Source organism: Betta splendens, chromosome 22 (assembly GCF_900634795.4).
Source record: "Betta splendens chromosome 22, fBetSpl5.4, whole genome shotgun sequence".
Taxonomy (NCBI): Eukaryota; Metazoa; Chordata; class Actinopteri; order Anabantiformes; family Osphronemidae; genus Betta; species Betta splendens.
This window is the reverse complement of record NC_040900.2, coordinates 10,614,921-10,628,759: the sequence shown is the minus strand read 5'-3', so window position 1 is coordinate 10,628,759 and position 13,839 is coordinate 10,614,921. Positions and strand designations below refer to the sequence as shown.

The 13,839-nt window shown below is 42.2% G+C and overlaps 2 protein-coding genes across 9 annotated transcripts in view; both read left to right on the top strand.

The window, feature by feature from the left end:
- Positions 1 to 25: 25 nt before the first annotated feature.
- Positions 26 to 3,698, top strand: tmem30aa (transmembrane protein 30Aa). Its single transcript, XM_029139795.3, has 7 exons — positions 26 to 468; positions 610 to 729; positions 1,120 to 1,227; positions 1,334 to 1,421; positions 1,552 to 1,695; positions 1,795 to 2,004; positions 2,608 to 3,698. Exons 1-7 carry the CDS (start codon positions 220 to 222, stop codon positions 2,799 to 2,801), a joined length of 1,113 nt encoding a protein of 370 aa, XP_028995628.1. The 5' UTR covers positions 26 to 219; the 3' UTR covers positions 2,802 to 3,698.
- A 2,381-nt stretch (positions 3,699 to 6,079) lies between these two features.
- col12a1a (collagen, type XII, alpha 1a) overlaps positions 6,080 to 13,839 on the top strand; it is a 41,656-nt gene continuing 33,896 nt past the window's right edge. For 3 of the 8 annotated variants that reach the window (XM_029139751.3, XM_029139748.3, XM_029139752.3), the window contains exons 1-10: positions 6,083 to 6,371; positions 7,297 to 7,402; positions 10,644 to 10,760; positions 10,848 to 10,991; positions 11,122 to 11,175; positions 11,854 to 12,117; positions 12,218 to 12,382; positions 12,516 to 12,689; positions 12,821 to 13,111; positions 13,193 to 13,795. In XM_029139751.3, coding sequence (XP_028995584.1) covers positions 7,333 to 7,402; positions 10,644 to 10,760; positions 10,848 to 10,991; positions 11,122 to 11,175; positions 11,854 to 12,117; positions 12,218 to 12,382; positions 12,516 to 12,689; positions 12,821 to 13,111; positions 13,193 to 13,795 — 1,882 coding nt within the window. In that variant the 5' untranslated portion in view covers positions 6,083 to 6,371; positions 7,297 to 7,332. Of the gene's footprint in view, positions 6,372 to 7,296; positions 7,403 to 10,643; positions 10,761 to 10,847; positions 10,992 to 11,121; positions 11,176 to 11,853; positions 12,118 to 12,217; positions 12,383 to 12,515; positions 12,690 to 12,820; positions 13,112 to 13,192; positions 13,796 to 13,839 lie in introns of those variants that run through there. The other 5 variants (XM_029139749.3, XM_029139747.3, XM_029139753.3 and 2 more) reach the window with 4 other exon arrangements.

Genomic DNA, 13,839 nt, shown 5'->3' with positions numbered 1-13,839 from the left:
TCGTCCGTTTCCGGGTTCTTTCTAGAGGACGAAAATACAAGAAACGTATACTCAGTCGTAACAGCGACACTACGTAGGTATTTAAGCCGGTAACGTGATATTTTTCACTCCGTAAACTGTTTTATCCTTTGCTCTGGCGTTTTGTTTACCCGTGGGATTAACGGGTAAGGCTCGGCTGTCAACCAAAGTGGATTATTTTGCTCTCGGTGGAGGGCAGCCATGATGGCGTCAAGCTATAACGCTAAGGAAGAGGACGGACACCACTCGGGAGCTGCGACCCACGGTGTGGTGGGGGCTGCGAAGAGCAAGAAGCCGGATAATACAGCGTTCAAACAGCAGCGACTGCCCGCCTGGCAGCCCATCCTGACGGCGGGCACGGTGCTGCCTGCCTTTTTCGTCATCGGCCTCATCTTTATCCCGATCGGCATCGGCCTGTATGTCACGTCAAACAACATCAAAGAGTTCGAGGTACAGTACGAGAGAGGTCTGCCTGACTTTTACTAGCTAAGGCTACGCTATTTATTAAAGTTTATGTGTGTGCGATAATAGCAGGGCGACGCCTCATGCGCCTATTCTACTTAATTGGTTTAAATGATCCCTTATTTCCAGATTGATTACACGGGCGCGGACATAAACAGTCCGTGTTACAACTGTGCCCAGAACCTCAGCTGGAACAGCACATCGCAGTGTCACTGCTCCTTGAACTTCACACTGACACAGCCATTTGAGGTGAGCCGACGACCTGAGCACAGAAAGAGGAAACCATGAATAATGCATGTGTTTAACTGGTATCGATGGCGTTGCTTGTGCCAGAAACGGGCCAAATGCTTTTGCTCGACAATGGACGTCCATTAAGCTCTATATATGGAGCACTTAAGGCCTTTATTAGCAGTCATTGTTCCAGATTTGATCGATTGCTTATAAAAAGCTCAGGCAATTTCATCTTGTTTCAAACCAGTCTCTGGATACAACAAACCAACAGTACAAGTCTGTTAGAATTTCTGATTTAGTGTGAAGTCTGTCTGTGATGAAAAAAACATTATGAGAACATTTAGAAGCATTTCTGAGGTTGTATGAATGAAGATACTAGTATCACTGAAAGTCTCTCTTCCTCTGCAGAGCACCGTCTTCATGTACTACGGGTTATCTAACTTCTATCAGAACCACAGGCGTTATGTGAAGTCCAGGGATGACAGCCAGTTAAATGGAGATGTGTCTTCTTTGATGGTATCATTCTCAAATAATTCTATTCTGCATCTATTGAAAATGCCTTCCATCCCAAACTTCCCATTAGTTCCCTTTGCATCAGTTTAACTCTGTTTGTTTTCTGCAGGACCCCAACAAGGAATGCGAACCATATCGTAAAAATGATGGCTTGCCCATAGCTCCATGTGGGGCCATAGCAAACAGCCTTTTCAATGGTAGGTTCTGTGAAATGCTCAGTGCAAAGCGTGTATGAGACATTAGTATGGTGGCGTGTATCTCATTTACTTCAATGGAAGATGTTGTGTGTGTGTGGTAATACTGTAATGTAGTGTTTCTCTGTTCCAGACACCCTGACGCTGTATTATATTGATTCTAATGGCACAAAAAATCCAGTTTCGATGGTAAAGAAGGGCATTGCTTGGTGGACAGACAAGCATGTTAAGTTCAGGAATCCTGGTGCAAACGACAACCTTACTGTGGCTTTCCAAGGTAATATTCAAGCTAACTGTCCTCAGAATCGCTTAGGCTCACAACCACGTGAGACTGACAAGAGTAGCTTGTTTTTGCCCCTGTATTTTTTCTACTCAGGCACAACTAAACCCATAAACTGGAGGAATCCAGTATATGAGTTGGACCCATCAGATCCTGACAACAACGGCTTCATTAATGAAGACTTAATTGTGTGGATGCGCACGGCTGCCTTGCCCACCTTTCGCAAGCTTTATCGCATCATCCAGAAGAAGTCTGGCACAACCCCAACACTCTCCAGTGGCAATTACCTCTTGAACATAACGTACAGTATCCTTTTAAAGTAAAGCCAGAAACTCTACTGCACAATAAAGACTACAGCTGCTCTAAGGCTGTAGAGCTGGTTGTAGTGAATTGTAATTTGGTGATGAAACACGGTAACCCTGGATTATTTTAAATGTCACTGATTACCCGCAAGTTTTGATTATGTGGTTTATGTGGCCTATAACTGGCCTTTTGGGGTAAATAGAAACCTGTGCTGAACAGAACCTAATCCAGGTCTTTTTGTGCTGGCATGTTCCAGATTAATGGCCATTCTAGGTTGGAATTTCTCTATACATCTGCTTCATAGATCTACTTGCTATCTATCTTCTGCTTTTTGTTATTCATGAGGTGTGGGGTCTTAAAAGTAACTGCCTGCGCGCTTAAACAGGTCAAACAAGGCATTGCACACAAACTAGCTATTCAGGTTTGTTTTTACAAGGATTTGAGCTTTACACTGGAGGAAAGGTTTGGTTGAACTGGTCATATTAATAAGATCCTAACTGATGTAAAGATTTAACCCAATGATGTTTTTCGTTTAGACAAATAGACAAGTGTCTATGTTAAAAATGCACTTTTGCCAACTGTGTCTGTTCTTTAACGTGTAATCAGATTACCCCGTGCTCAGCTTCGCTGGCCACAAGCGGATGATTCTGAGCACCATCTCCTGGATGGGCGGGAAGAACCCTTTCCTAGGAATCGCCTACATGACCGTAGGATCCATCTGTTTCTTCCTGGGTGTGGTCCTGCTCATCATCCACCACAAATATGACACTCGCAACACTAGCGCAGACATTCCAAACTAAGCGCCGCTTGTGTTGCGTTTTCCCACCTTCCTGTGCATGGTTGACCCTCCAGGGTCTGTTCTGGACTGCTTGCTGGTTTAGCGTGTATACACTGGTCTCTTTACACATCTGCTGCACGTTTGTGTAAAGGCAGCAGCTGCTTATCAGAAGCTTTGTTCATTTGTGATATGTTTGAAGTTGGCCGCTGAGAATGTTTTTTGTTATTTTTTTATTTATCTAAATGTCAAAGAACCCGTGTTTCATTTTAGCGAGTTGTGAATGGCTAAACAATTGAAGGCTGTATGTATTTTAAGTTTTGTCCATATTCTGTACTATTATATGTCCTGCTGAAGAATGTATCGTAAGATATCATCGACATACCTCTGGTTTTTGAGATGACCTTGAATATATGAGTCCTTAATATATGAGTCCTTGCTTGTATGCTGATAATTATGGGAACCAATAATGTTTAACAGTGACAAGTATTTTATGCTCGAGATGTCATAAAGCACTGATGACAAATCGAACCAAAACTGTAAAGGGCGACTTGGTTGTGTTAACAGGCTGAGCCAGTCGTAAGGCGTCTTTGTATTTAAATTATTGCACATACTCATACAATCTAATGCTTATTAAAATAGAAATATAATCCTATACAATTATATAAATTATACAACTCTGGGAAATGTATGTGGCAGAACACAAATCTAGTTAATTTCAGTTTCTGGGAATTTAAAGTCAAAGTTGACCAAATAGTTTTTTTCATCATTCATTTGTCGTTTGTTAGTTTTTCCTTGTTCTTCACTTCATCTTTTTTCTTTGCATTAGGTTACTGATTTGTTAATTACAAAATAGTTTTAAGTTTAAACTTTATGGGGTTTTATAAAGATTGAATGGTGCATTAAACAAACTTGTTCAGTGTTTCTGTCTCCTGTAATTTCCTATTGAGAAATTCCCTCATCATGTCATATGCAACATATGACATGATGTAAATTTATGTCATAATATGATTAGAGGACTGTATATACATTTCTGAGAGGAGAGAATGAAGACTAAAAAATATTTTTTTTTCATTTGGTACGTTTTACTTTAAAACTTTGTTGGTGTGCGGGAGTATTAGCGTTGTTACCAAATCTCGCCACTAGGGGGAAGCACGTCATTTCAGCGAGCTGAGCTGCACCGGAAAACGTGTTATCATCAGTGCGCTAGCTTTGTATGTTTTTCAGTTTAAAGGGGGGTTAAACTGGTTAAAAATCTAAACTTGCTCAAGAATTGCTGACAGTAGCTTGATTATTTAAAGCATTGCTTTAATTGGGGGTCAGAAAATTCTTAAAAAGTTGAATGTTTTCACATTTTAATGGTTTTTGTAGCTGAAAATATCCTGGATTGGTGCCAAAACATGCACAGAACTATAATGAATTGTAATAAAGATTCAGATAACAATGCTGTGATTACATCATAGCATTGCAAGTATGGAATGACACAGGATGGCATGAGGTAAGTCTTACTCACAGTGTGTGTTTGAGTTAAGTTAGCCATGTTAGCTGCTCTGTGATAACTGCTACAGACATAATTACATGTACTGAAGCTGCCAGGAAGAAAGCTGCTGTGTTACTTTTTACTTACACAATATGTTCAAAAACTGCTAATAACTTAAAATAAAAGAATAAAAAACGCCGCCTATTAATGATAAAGTCTGTGCCCTAGCTTTAAGGTGTTAGCATTGCAAAACGTAAGGTCAAAGGTCAGGTGTGTAACGTCAGATGCTGAATCGTTTCTAGAACTTCTAGATCTTAATCTCAACTGTCCAAAACACACAATTTTATTTATTTTGGTCTGATCAGCTTTTTGATAATGAAAAGACATTGAAGAGCCAAAGGTCCGAGATCTGCTATTTACCCAGGTAATAAGAGTTCTGAGTGCATTTAGCTGAATAAGCATAACTAGATAAACAAGTCTAAGTATACAGGTTAGTTTAAAAATACTGATGACATGTAACAGTCCTAAATCATGACTTATTTTGGTGTGTTTAGGTTTAATGTGTTGACGATTCACAGGGTAAATGCTCAATAACAATTGCTCAGCTATGAGCTTAACTCTAGCTCCTGTATATAGTTGCAATACAGATGATTCGTCAGCAGATGTCGCCATTTTGATCCTGTCAAACATTATTATCTTTGTTTTCTTAACAGGAGCCTAATGGAACACCCACCGATCTGAAGGGCAGGTCCAAGTACACTTCATAAAGCCATGATGACTCTCACTGTGTCTGGAATGTCAGTGTGTCTCTTAGAAGTAATGAGTCAGGTTCACATCAGGTTTTCCAGTCTGGATTGTGCATAAAACACATTTTGAACCAGTGAGTTAAGCTCTATAATTTTCTCAAACCGTCCTAAAAAGTAAAATACTGTAATCTGGTGACGAATCATCAAAGATTGTTTTGAGTCAGTTATTGTGTATTGTACAGTGAGATCTCTTCACAGGGAGTGGATGTGTATAAGCTGTTTAGTGCTTCTGTGAACTGACTACTGTAACTGGACTTTTGCAATTATGTCAGAAAAATACCCAGATGCTGATCATGGACATGATCACGAATCCTCTAGGTGATTGTGCAGATTTGTTGGGTTTTGCAGAATTTTTATGTTTTATTATTTGCTAAATGAATAATCATATGTTATTGCGATTAATGCTATGTAATTCTTGAAATGACAATTTTTAATAAGTTCCCTTTGGGATTCATAAACTTTATTGAATCTCCAATTTATGATACAACCCTCGAGCTGCAGATAGAGAACTGTACATCAGATGAAACTGGGAAGTTAGTGTTAAACTCAAGCGTCACATTGAGTTCACGTCTTTAAAAAAACAAATCAATACCCGTTCCAATCTTTTGACCAGGATAGACTAAACTTTGACTAATCCCAACCTATCACTAATGTAGTTCTTCATGTTGACCTCTAGAGGGCGCCAAAAAACAATTAGTCACGATTTTTGCGGCAGCAAAGTAGGATAGATTTACCTTTTGTACATCGCCTGTAACAATGAATGTGCTTTTTATTCATATTGTAACGCGTGATTTTTATAAGCATGTAATATTTTATGCCAGAGCAAAGCGTGCAAAAAATTATCCCTTATTTAGTCGACATCCGTGTGAATAAATCGTTTGCCCTTGGCGCATATAAAACACTCCCCCTCGCAGTGTTGCCTGGCTAACTGTGCCCTACTGTGAGGTCATACTGGTACTGGAAACTCATTAAATTGCCAGACCAAAGGAATGCGTGGAAAAAAAAGCCATTTCCAAATAGTAGATTGGTCTTAGCAGGGGACATACATCAGCGGACGACCAGAGGTTTCGCAAGACGCACATATGATGGCAAATTGAGAGTTGGGAACTGCCCCCCTTTTAAGTAGCCGGTGGTGGAAAGATTCTTCCCACTTGGAAAGAGGCTTTTCCTCTTTGGACACCTACTAACGGAGCTTCCAGTAGCCAGAGACAGGAGAGAGGGGTCCAGCCGCAGATCCTCTCAGAAGGTCTCACTTTCTCCAGGGGAACCTCTCAAATTTAGGCGCTTTATTATTGGGGGGGTTGAATTGGTGAGTAGACTGGTTATCTTATTCATTGCTTTGCCATTTAAGGAGGTTAAAGTGACTTTTTGTTATTTTGGGTTAATCATTACATTTTGTAACGCTTTTTCACGTTTTGGGTTTTGCAGCGCTTGTGAATCGTGCGCGTGCATGGGATGATTTAAACTAACCTTTAATAATAAAAAAAAACATCAGGAAAAAAACAGCGTTTTAAAAAAACGACCCTTGCACGATATAGGTGCGTGATATTTACAAGAGCAGTAATAGCCTGTTTCCGAAATTTGATTTGGTCGTTTTTTGGTGTCGCGCAGCCAAAAGATGAATTTCGCCGCTCGTCTGCGCTCTCCAGCGCGTGCACCAGGCGGTGCGCACAGCCCGCGGATCGGTGGCTGCGCGGAAAGAGCATCACCTTCATAGACGGTTCCATGTCAGAACTAATGATTTTGGACAATAACAATGAATCAGACGAGTTCTTGTAAAAGTGAACAATGAACTCTCATCAGTGTCTGTAACTGAACGCAAGTCAGTCAAAAAAGAGGATTTAATTAAAGTGAAGAGTGAAGAACATGAGTCAAAGGCAGCAGCTATTTTAGGATTTGGACTATCTCTATTATTACAGAATGAGTGTTTGGTCGCCCTGAGGTCTTCCAACCACATGGGTGGGGTCTGCCCATGCACGGCTAAACTGTGTGAGCTTCAAAGCCAGTGATATTGGGTTTCCAGATTATGCATGAATATGACACAGGAGGAGCATGTGTTCTAAAGGTTTTTATTTTTTTCACTTTTTCCACCACTGGCTACACACAATGGTCCGTCAGTATTAATAACCTGCCTCGGGCTGAGCTGTCAGCTGGAGGCAGCAAGGTGTGGCGCTTGTGTATCCAGTCACCCTGTTGACTTCCAGCTTGAACACGTTTTCCACCGTTGTCCTCAGGTTGATTGATGCGCTGCTGACCCCTCAGGCCCAAACATGAAGTCGGGGCTGTCGCTGGCCACGGCTGCCTTCATCGCAGCCCTGGTATCCTCCATAGATGCTCAAGGTAAATGAAACCACTTGACTCCTGACTCCTTTCTTACTCTTTCCCACTCTGTCCCTTTAACTCCTTCTTCTCCTCAGTTACGTAGTATTTCCACTGGTTGTTAATGTTTCAGCTGTTATATTTTAATGTCAGTCGCTGTATAGTTAAACTGAACTTTGTATTAATAATATGAATAAAGTTTTTGTTTTATTTCCTGTGTATATGCCATGTTTTGACCTGACTGTCATTCTTCCACCCCTCACTTGTAGCACAGTTACATTTTTCTTTCAGCACCAATTATGGGCTTTGATAGAAATTTGTATTTAGGCTAAGGTTTAAATGACTTAGACTAACACTTTTCAGCAATTTTCTCATTCATGATTGGCAAATACATGAAACTAGTCAAACACAGTAAACTTTATTTAATTTCCATTTTCAAATTAAACTAATGAAACAGCAGAACATGGAACAAAAGTAATTTTATGGCTCAATTTGTCCCCATAGCAACGCTGTTGTTGTTGCAGGTTTATGGTAGCAAGTCTGCACTTTCTCCAGAACAGAAACTGGCAGACCTCCAAATTCTTGGCATTGGCATCCTCTATTGAACTGGCAGTTATTATGCTATAGCTGTATGTGTGTTTTAAAAGCCATTTAAGTGCATGTGCAACAGCAGCAAGAGCAGAATAGTGGAAGCGTGATAGAAAGCATGAATTGAAAATAAAACAGCCCATTGTTTTTTTTTTACAGAATTCAGAAGATATGTGTGGTTAAAGAATTGTTCTTAATGACTCCATTTATTAGATTTTTGGGGTATAAAGTTTGATAAACAAAGCAATTCAAGGGAAATGCACGTGCCAAACCTGAAAACCCCTACTACTTCTCAGCCCATATTTCTGTATGCATTTGGTCTTGCTGTGCATTTCAACAGAGCAAAGATGTCGTGCGTGCGGTGAGTGTTAACAATCTGTCAGTAATTCCGACACAGAAGTAACATTGAGTAGAAATATGCCATGGAAACCTCCTGATTTTATTTCCTCTCGAAGCCCTCTGGAGGAGCGAGAGGAGACTAACGTCTCGCCTCACATATCTGCACCAACAGAATGGAAAGATGAAATATGAGAACAGCAAATTAATCCTCAGACGGCGCAAAGACAAAAGAGCCTTTCTCGGGGCTTCTTTGTGGGCATTCGGCAAAAGCGCTGAGTCGCAATACATATGGAAAGTTAATATGCAGTAATGTTTAATGTCAGCACATGTTGTGGAATTACTTTGGCATCTGTCCTGCCTCTTTTGGCGAGTCAGTCCTTTCCTCCTCTTCTTGGTCTCTCCTTCTGGCAGCGGCTCAGACCAGGATAGCTTGTTGGCTGTCTGTCTGGCTGGAGACCAAGGTTACTGACAGAACAGTAGCCAGACTCTGGATCCAGGGAGCCAGAAATGTCCTTTATTAGGAACCGAGGGGACATATAACAAGAACAGCCACAATGTCCAAATAGCATACCAGTGATTATTTAGACAAACCACCTTTGTTCCACCTTTTGTATATATTTTAAAACCAGGTGGACATACGCTTAAAGAAACAGCAGCTTTTCAATCCACCGTTCGCCCTGATTACACACACAAACTCCAAACCCACACGCGCCTCCGTACACCCACCTCACCATTTGTTGTCGGAGATGAGTACTCGCGGAGGGGGGGACTCAGCCCACCGGGGCTCCTTGAGTTGATGTACCAGGTTGGTGATCCTCCAGTCCCAGTTTGAAAGTGTTTGGTGGACTCCTGTCTGTCATCTGCCTGTTATTCATTGTGTCCCAAGCTACGACTTCCTCCTCTGAAGTGTATTTTATGATGATATTCTTGCCTCCGAAGTTCACCCTGCTTCACATGAGACCTGTGCTCGTGCTGTTCAAGTTTCTGCATGGATTAGTTACAACTTCCAATAACATCCCTGTAACTTTCCCTTTAATTTTCTCACAAAACAACAAATTTATTGCATCTCTAATATTTTTCATCTTGAAACACCAATTTTCCTTTCCACAACTTAACTATAAGAACTAAATTGTTAGAGTTAGAAAGATCTCACAAAGTCAATGCTACCACTATAATACTTTAAATGATGGCGATCATCTCATCATGTTGACTAACCAATTAGACATTTTGCACAGAATTTCTACCACTAGAAGAGTTTTTGCATTGCAAATGACTAAATTGCATGCTAATCAACCAAACCAAATGTAATCACACCTCCTCTCACCCGATTGTCTCCTAATAGCTGGTAGTCCAGTCGCTCTAAGAATATCATCTTAAAATATTTGTCATCTCTGTCTGTGTGGTCGCAATTGTACATGGAAACTATCATCCAGTCGAACAAAGTTGTTGAAGCAAACAACTTTCACATGTACATGATGCATGACACTGTGGTCCAGTCAGCTCCATCGTGAAGGCGTGTGGTCCTGTCACTCTATGTTTTGTTATGTACACACTTCGTCTGTCCCCGTACATCTCTGCGGCGTTTTTTTTTTTTTTTTGAGTGACCTTGTTCATTCATACCTTCTCATGCATTATGCCGCCAAAGAAAAAGTACACAGGAGTCTTTGCTGACGAACTGTGTACTCTTTTTAAAAGGTTTACAATGGATGTGTGCCACTCGTGTAGACAGTTTCAACCAAACGCACAACAAAGCACTTTTTGTCTTTGAACTATGTTTATATACGATGTGTATATATAACATATAGAGTTCACTTTTGCCAAAAGCTACTGTATGTATGGCAACTCCAATTCCATTGTATAATCAGTAAATTTAGAATGTAGTCACGTTTGTGTTTTTGTGACGCTGAGATAAAAGCAGTTGAGGCTGTGGTCGAGGCATGCGTTGTAATGACTGCACTCAGCATGTGTTGGATGGGTCACTGGGTGTTTGCACTTCGTTAGAGTGCACATGTTCTTGTATGCCAGTGCTTGAGTTGCTCCCCACCTCTGTTGGGCAACTCAAACAAATGCCATTTTCCCCCAAAATGGCGTCTCACAACCTTTTATTAATGTCATCACGTGTCCTGTACTTGTCACTCTCACATGGATGTCAGTGCTCTGTCTCTGTCCTCCTCCCAACGACAAAACGTGTCCACTTCAGTCACGAAGTGTTTGTGTTGGGATCGGTGTGAATGCTCGAGAAAATACATGCATTTGATTTGATCACAAATATCACCAAGCCATACACGCGCGCACATGCCCTGTGATTTGACTGTGTTTCCTCTGGTGTTTGCAGTGGAACCCCCCTCGGACTTGAAATTTAAAATAATAAGTGAGAAAACGGTGGAAATGTCATGGAGGAGACCGTCCTCAGCAATAGAGGGCTTCAGAATACAAGTTGTGTCAGATGCAGGTCAGTATGGAGTCAATCATCTGAACCAGGACAGCAACACGTTGACCCCACAGCTGATTTACAGCACTGTTCCTCACTTGCTTTTAGATGAACCCACCAGAGATTTTACTCTTGATGCTTATGCCACTTCAACCTCAATCACTGACCTGACCCCTGACCTGGACTACTCGGTATCCATAAACTCCTTTTATGGGTCAGAGGAGAGCTTACCGATCTTTGGCCAGCTGACCAGTAAGTCTGTTTAATACATTTTGAATGATACAGTTTTTCTTGCCTTTTTCCACTGTGGGAAAAAAAACACGCTGTGAGACAAGGGTGGCAATATTTGGTGCCAACTCACCAAGTATTTCCTATGTTTCAGTCCAGTCCAGTAACACCAGCGAACGAGTCAGGAGGCCAGAGTCAGATGCAATCAGTGAGTATGTTTACTGTAGTCTCGACCAAATGCTGAACAGGGCTGGCTTTTCGTTCATTAAAAATAGACTTTCCTCTTGCCACTGTCATATTTGTTTTCCTGTGGGATATTCTGGACAGGCACACATTTTACCTTCCGTTGAGCTTGTCACAGCAAAAGCAAACAGGGATCTGACCGTGGCCCAGGAAGCATATACTGGTTCTTTATTTTGAACCAGTAGGCCCATCAAGGAGTAAGAGGAAGGCCTGAAGCTTGGAGACAAAGGCTCAGTTATGGTTCATGTGTTTGAAGGGAGCGCAGAGAAACCACGACCTGCCGTGGTCAGTTAATCACCACACCACCCAGCAGAACAGGTGTCCTGTAAAGAGATGGACCCATGCAATGCGAACCCTGGGGGAATTCACGGAAAAGCTTATTATTTTAAAATGTTAGATGATGAAACGGAACGTTGTGTGTGGAACTTTTGCTGAAGGTTCAGCCTGAAAGGTCACGTTTTACTATACCAGCCCACCTTTTGGCACCAGCTGATGTTTGCTTTGATGCCAGAATGCATGTCTTTAAACTAAATGTCAGGGATTTAATGTCATGTAAACAGTCAGGAGGTCCAGCAAATTAGGCTTTTGCATTTAAACTCTCAATATTAAGATCTTACATAAGTTTTTCATTCTTTTTCCCCAGAGTGTTCGGTCAGCGCATTAGCAGATTTGGTTTTTCTGGTGGACGGCTCCTGGAGCGTGGGCAGGGAGAACTTCAAGCACATTCGTAGTTTCATCAGCTCCATGGCCGGGGCCTTCGACATCGGCGCGGACAAAACCCGAGTGGCCGTGGTTCAGTACAGTACGGACACGCGCACAGAATTCCCCCTGACCCGTTACACGCGAAGAGGTGACCTGCTCCAAGCCATCAACACCCTGCCGTACAAGGGAGGAAACACTATGACAGGTACATTGCTCGCTGCGTGGCACATAATAAGCTTAATTAAATGTGTTGACATGGCTGGAAGACGTAAAGACACATTTTTAAAACCTCTTGTGTCTCATAGGTGATGCCATAGATTACTTGCTGACAAATATCTTCACCGAGGCGGCTGGATCCAGGAAAGCTTTTCCAAAGGTAGCCATGATCATCACTGACGGAAAATCTCAAGACCCAGTGGAGGAGCATGCAAAAAGACTTAGGAACATTGGAGTGGAAATATTTGTCCTAGGTATGGTTTATTATTCAGTGTTTAAATCTGCCTGACCATAGATTTATTGACCTGTTAAAATTATTGTCATATTTCCTAACGTATACCCACTGTAGACCTGTCAATTTTATATTGCACTTATTTTGCTACTTAGGTATCAAGGGAGCAGATGAAGACGAACTTAAGGAAATGGCCACCCCACCCTACAACAAACACGTGTACAACGTTCCCAACTTTGACGTGATTCAGGAAGTACAGAAACGGATCATCAGGGAGGTGTGCTCCGGTGTCGATGACCAACTCAGCACCTTGGTCAGCGGAGAAGAACGTAAGTCAGATAAAGTTTTTTGATACTTAGACAGAAGTAGAGCATGCTGTGAACTTAATGTTTATAAATCTCAAAAGCCTGTGTAATGTATCCCAGCTAATGTTTTCTCACTTCCTGTGTTTCTTCCTTAGTGGTGGAGCCAGCATCCAACCTGCAGGTCACTGAAATATCATCTAAATCCATGAGAGTCACTTGGGACGCATCTTTGGGCGAAATCACAGGCTACAAGCTCACCCTGATTCCCATGCTGCCAGGAATGAAACGCCAAGAGCTGTACATAGCCCCCACCCAAACGTCCATCAACGTGCGTGATCTTTCCCCTGAGACTGAGTACGAGATCAGCTTGTTTGCCCTCAAAGGTCTCACCCCTAGTGAACCCATCTTGGCCATGGAAAAGACCCAGCCTGTGAAGGTGTTAACAGGTAAGGTGATCCGTCGTATACATTTGAATGTTAAATAAACTAAATGTTTCTCACCTGTCCACTTGCTGTGCGTTTGTTCAGAGTGCTCCCTGGGAGTGGATGTGCAGGCTGATGTGGTGCTTCTAGTCGATGGCTCGTACAGTATTGGATTACAAAATTTCGCCAAAGTCCGCGCCTTTTTGGAAGTTCTGGTTAATTCGTTTGACATTGGACCCAACAAAATCCAGATCAGCTTGGTCCAGTACAGTCGGGATCCGCACACTGAGTTTGCCCTCAACACCCACCACGACATCAACGCCGTTGTCAAAGCTGTGCGCACCTTCCCCTACCGAGGAGGCTCCACCAACACTGGCAAGGCCATGACCTACGTCAAGGAGAAGATCTTCATCTCTTCCCGCGGCGCTCGAGAAAATGTCCCCCGTGTCATGGTCCTGATCACGGATGGAAAGTCATCTGATTCTTTTAAGAACGCAGCGACGGCCCTGAGGGAGCTTGACGTAGAAATCTTTGCCGTTGGTGTGAAGGATGCAGTGAGGTCTGAGCTGGAGGCCATTGCGAATCCCCCAGCAGACACTCACGTCTATGAGGTGGAGGACTTTGACGCTTTCCAGAGGATTTCCAAGGAGCTGACTCAGTCCATCTGTCTGAGGATCGAGCAGGAACTGCTCAACATCAAGAAGAAAAGTAAGTCCATGCGGTCTTTAAAAGGCATCAGACACGAGTCAGTT

Excerpts from the sequence above, each read along its gene's own strand:
- tmem30aa (XM_029139795.3), top strand. The coding sequence starts at position 220 with ATGATGGCGTCAAGCTATAACGCTAAGGAAGAGGACGGACACCACTCG. Across the intron at positions 469-609 it reads ACAACATCAAAGAGTTCGAG|ATTGATTACACGGGCGCGGA; the intron begins GTACAGTACGAG and ends CCTTATTTCCAG. Across the intron at positions 2,005-2,607 it reads CCTCTTGAACATAACGTACA|ATTACCCCGTGCTCAGCTTC; the intron begins GTATCCTTTTAA and ends ACGTGTAATCAG.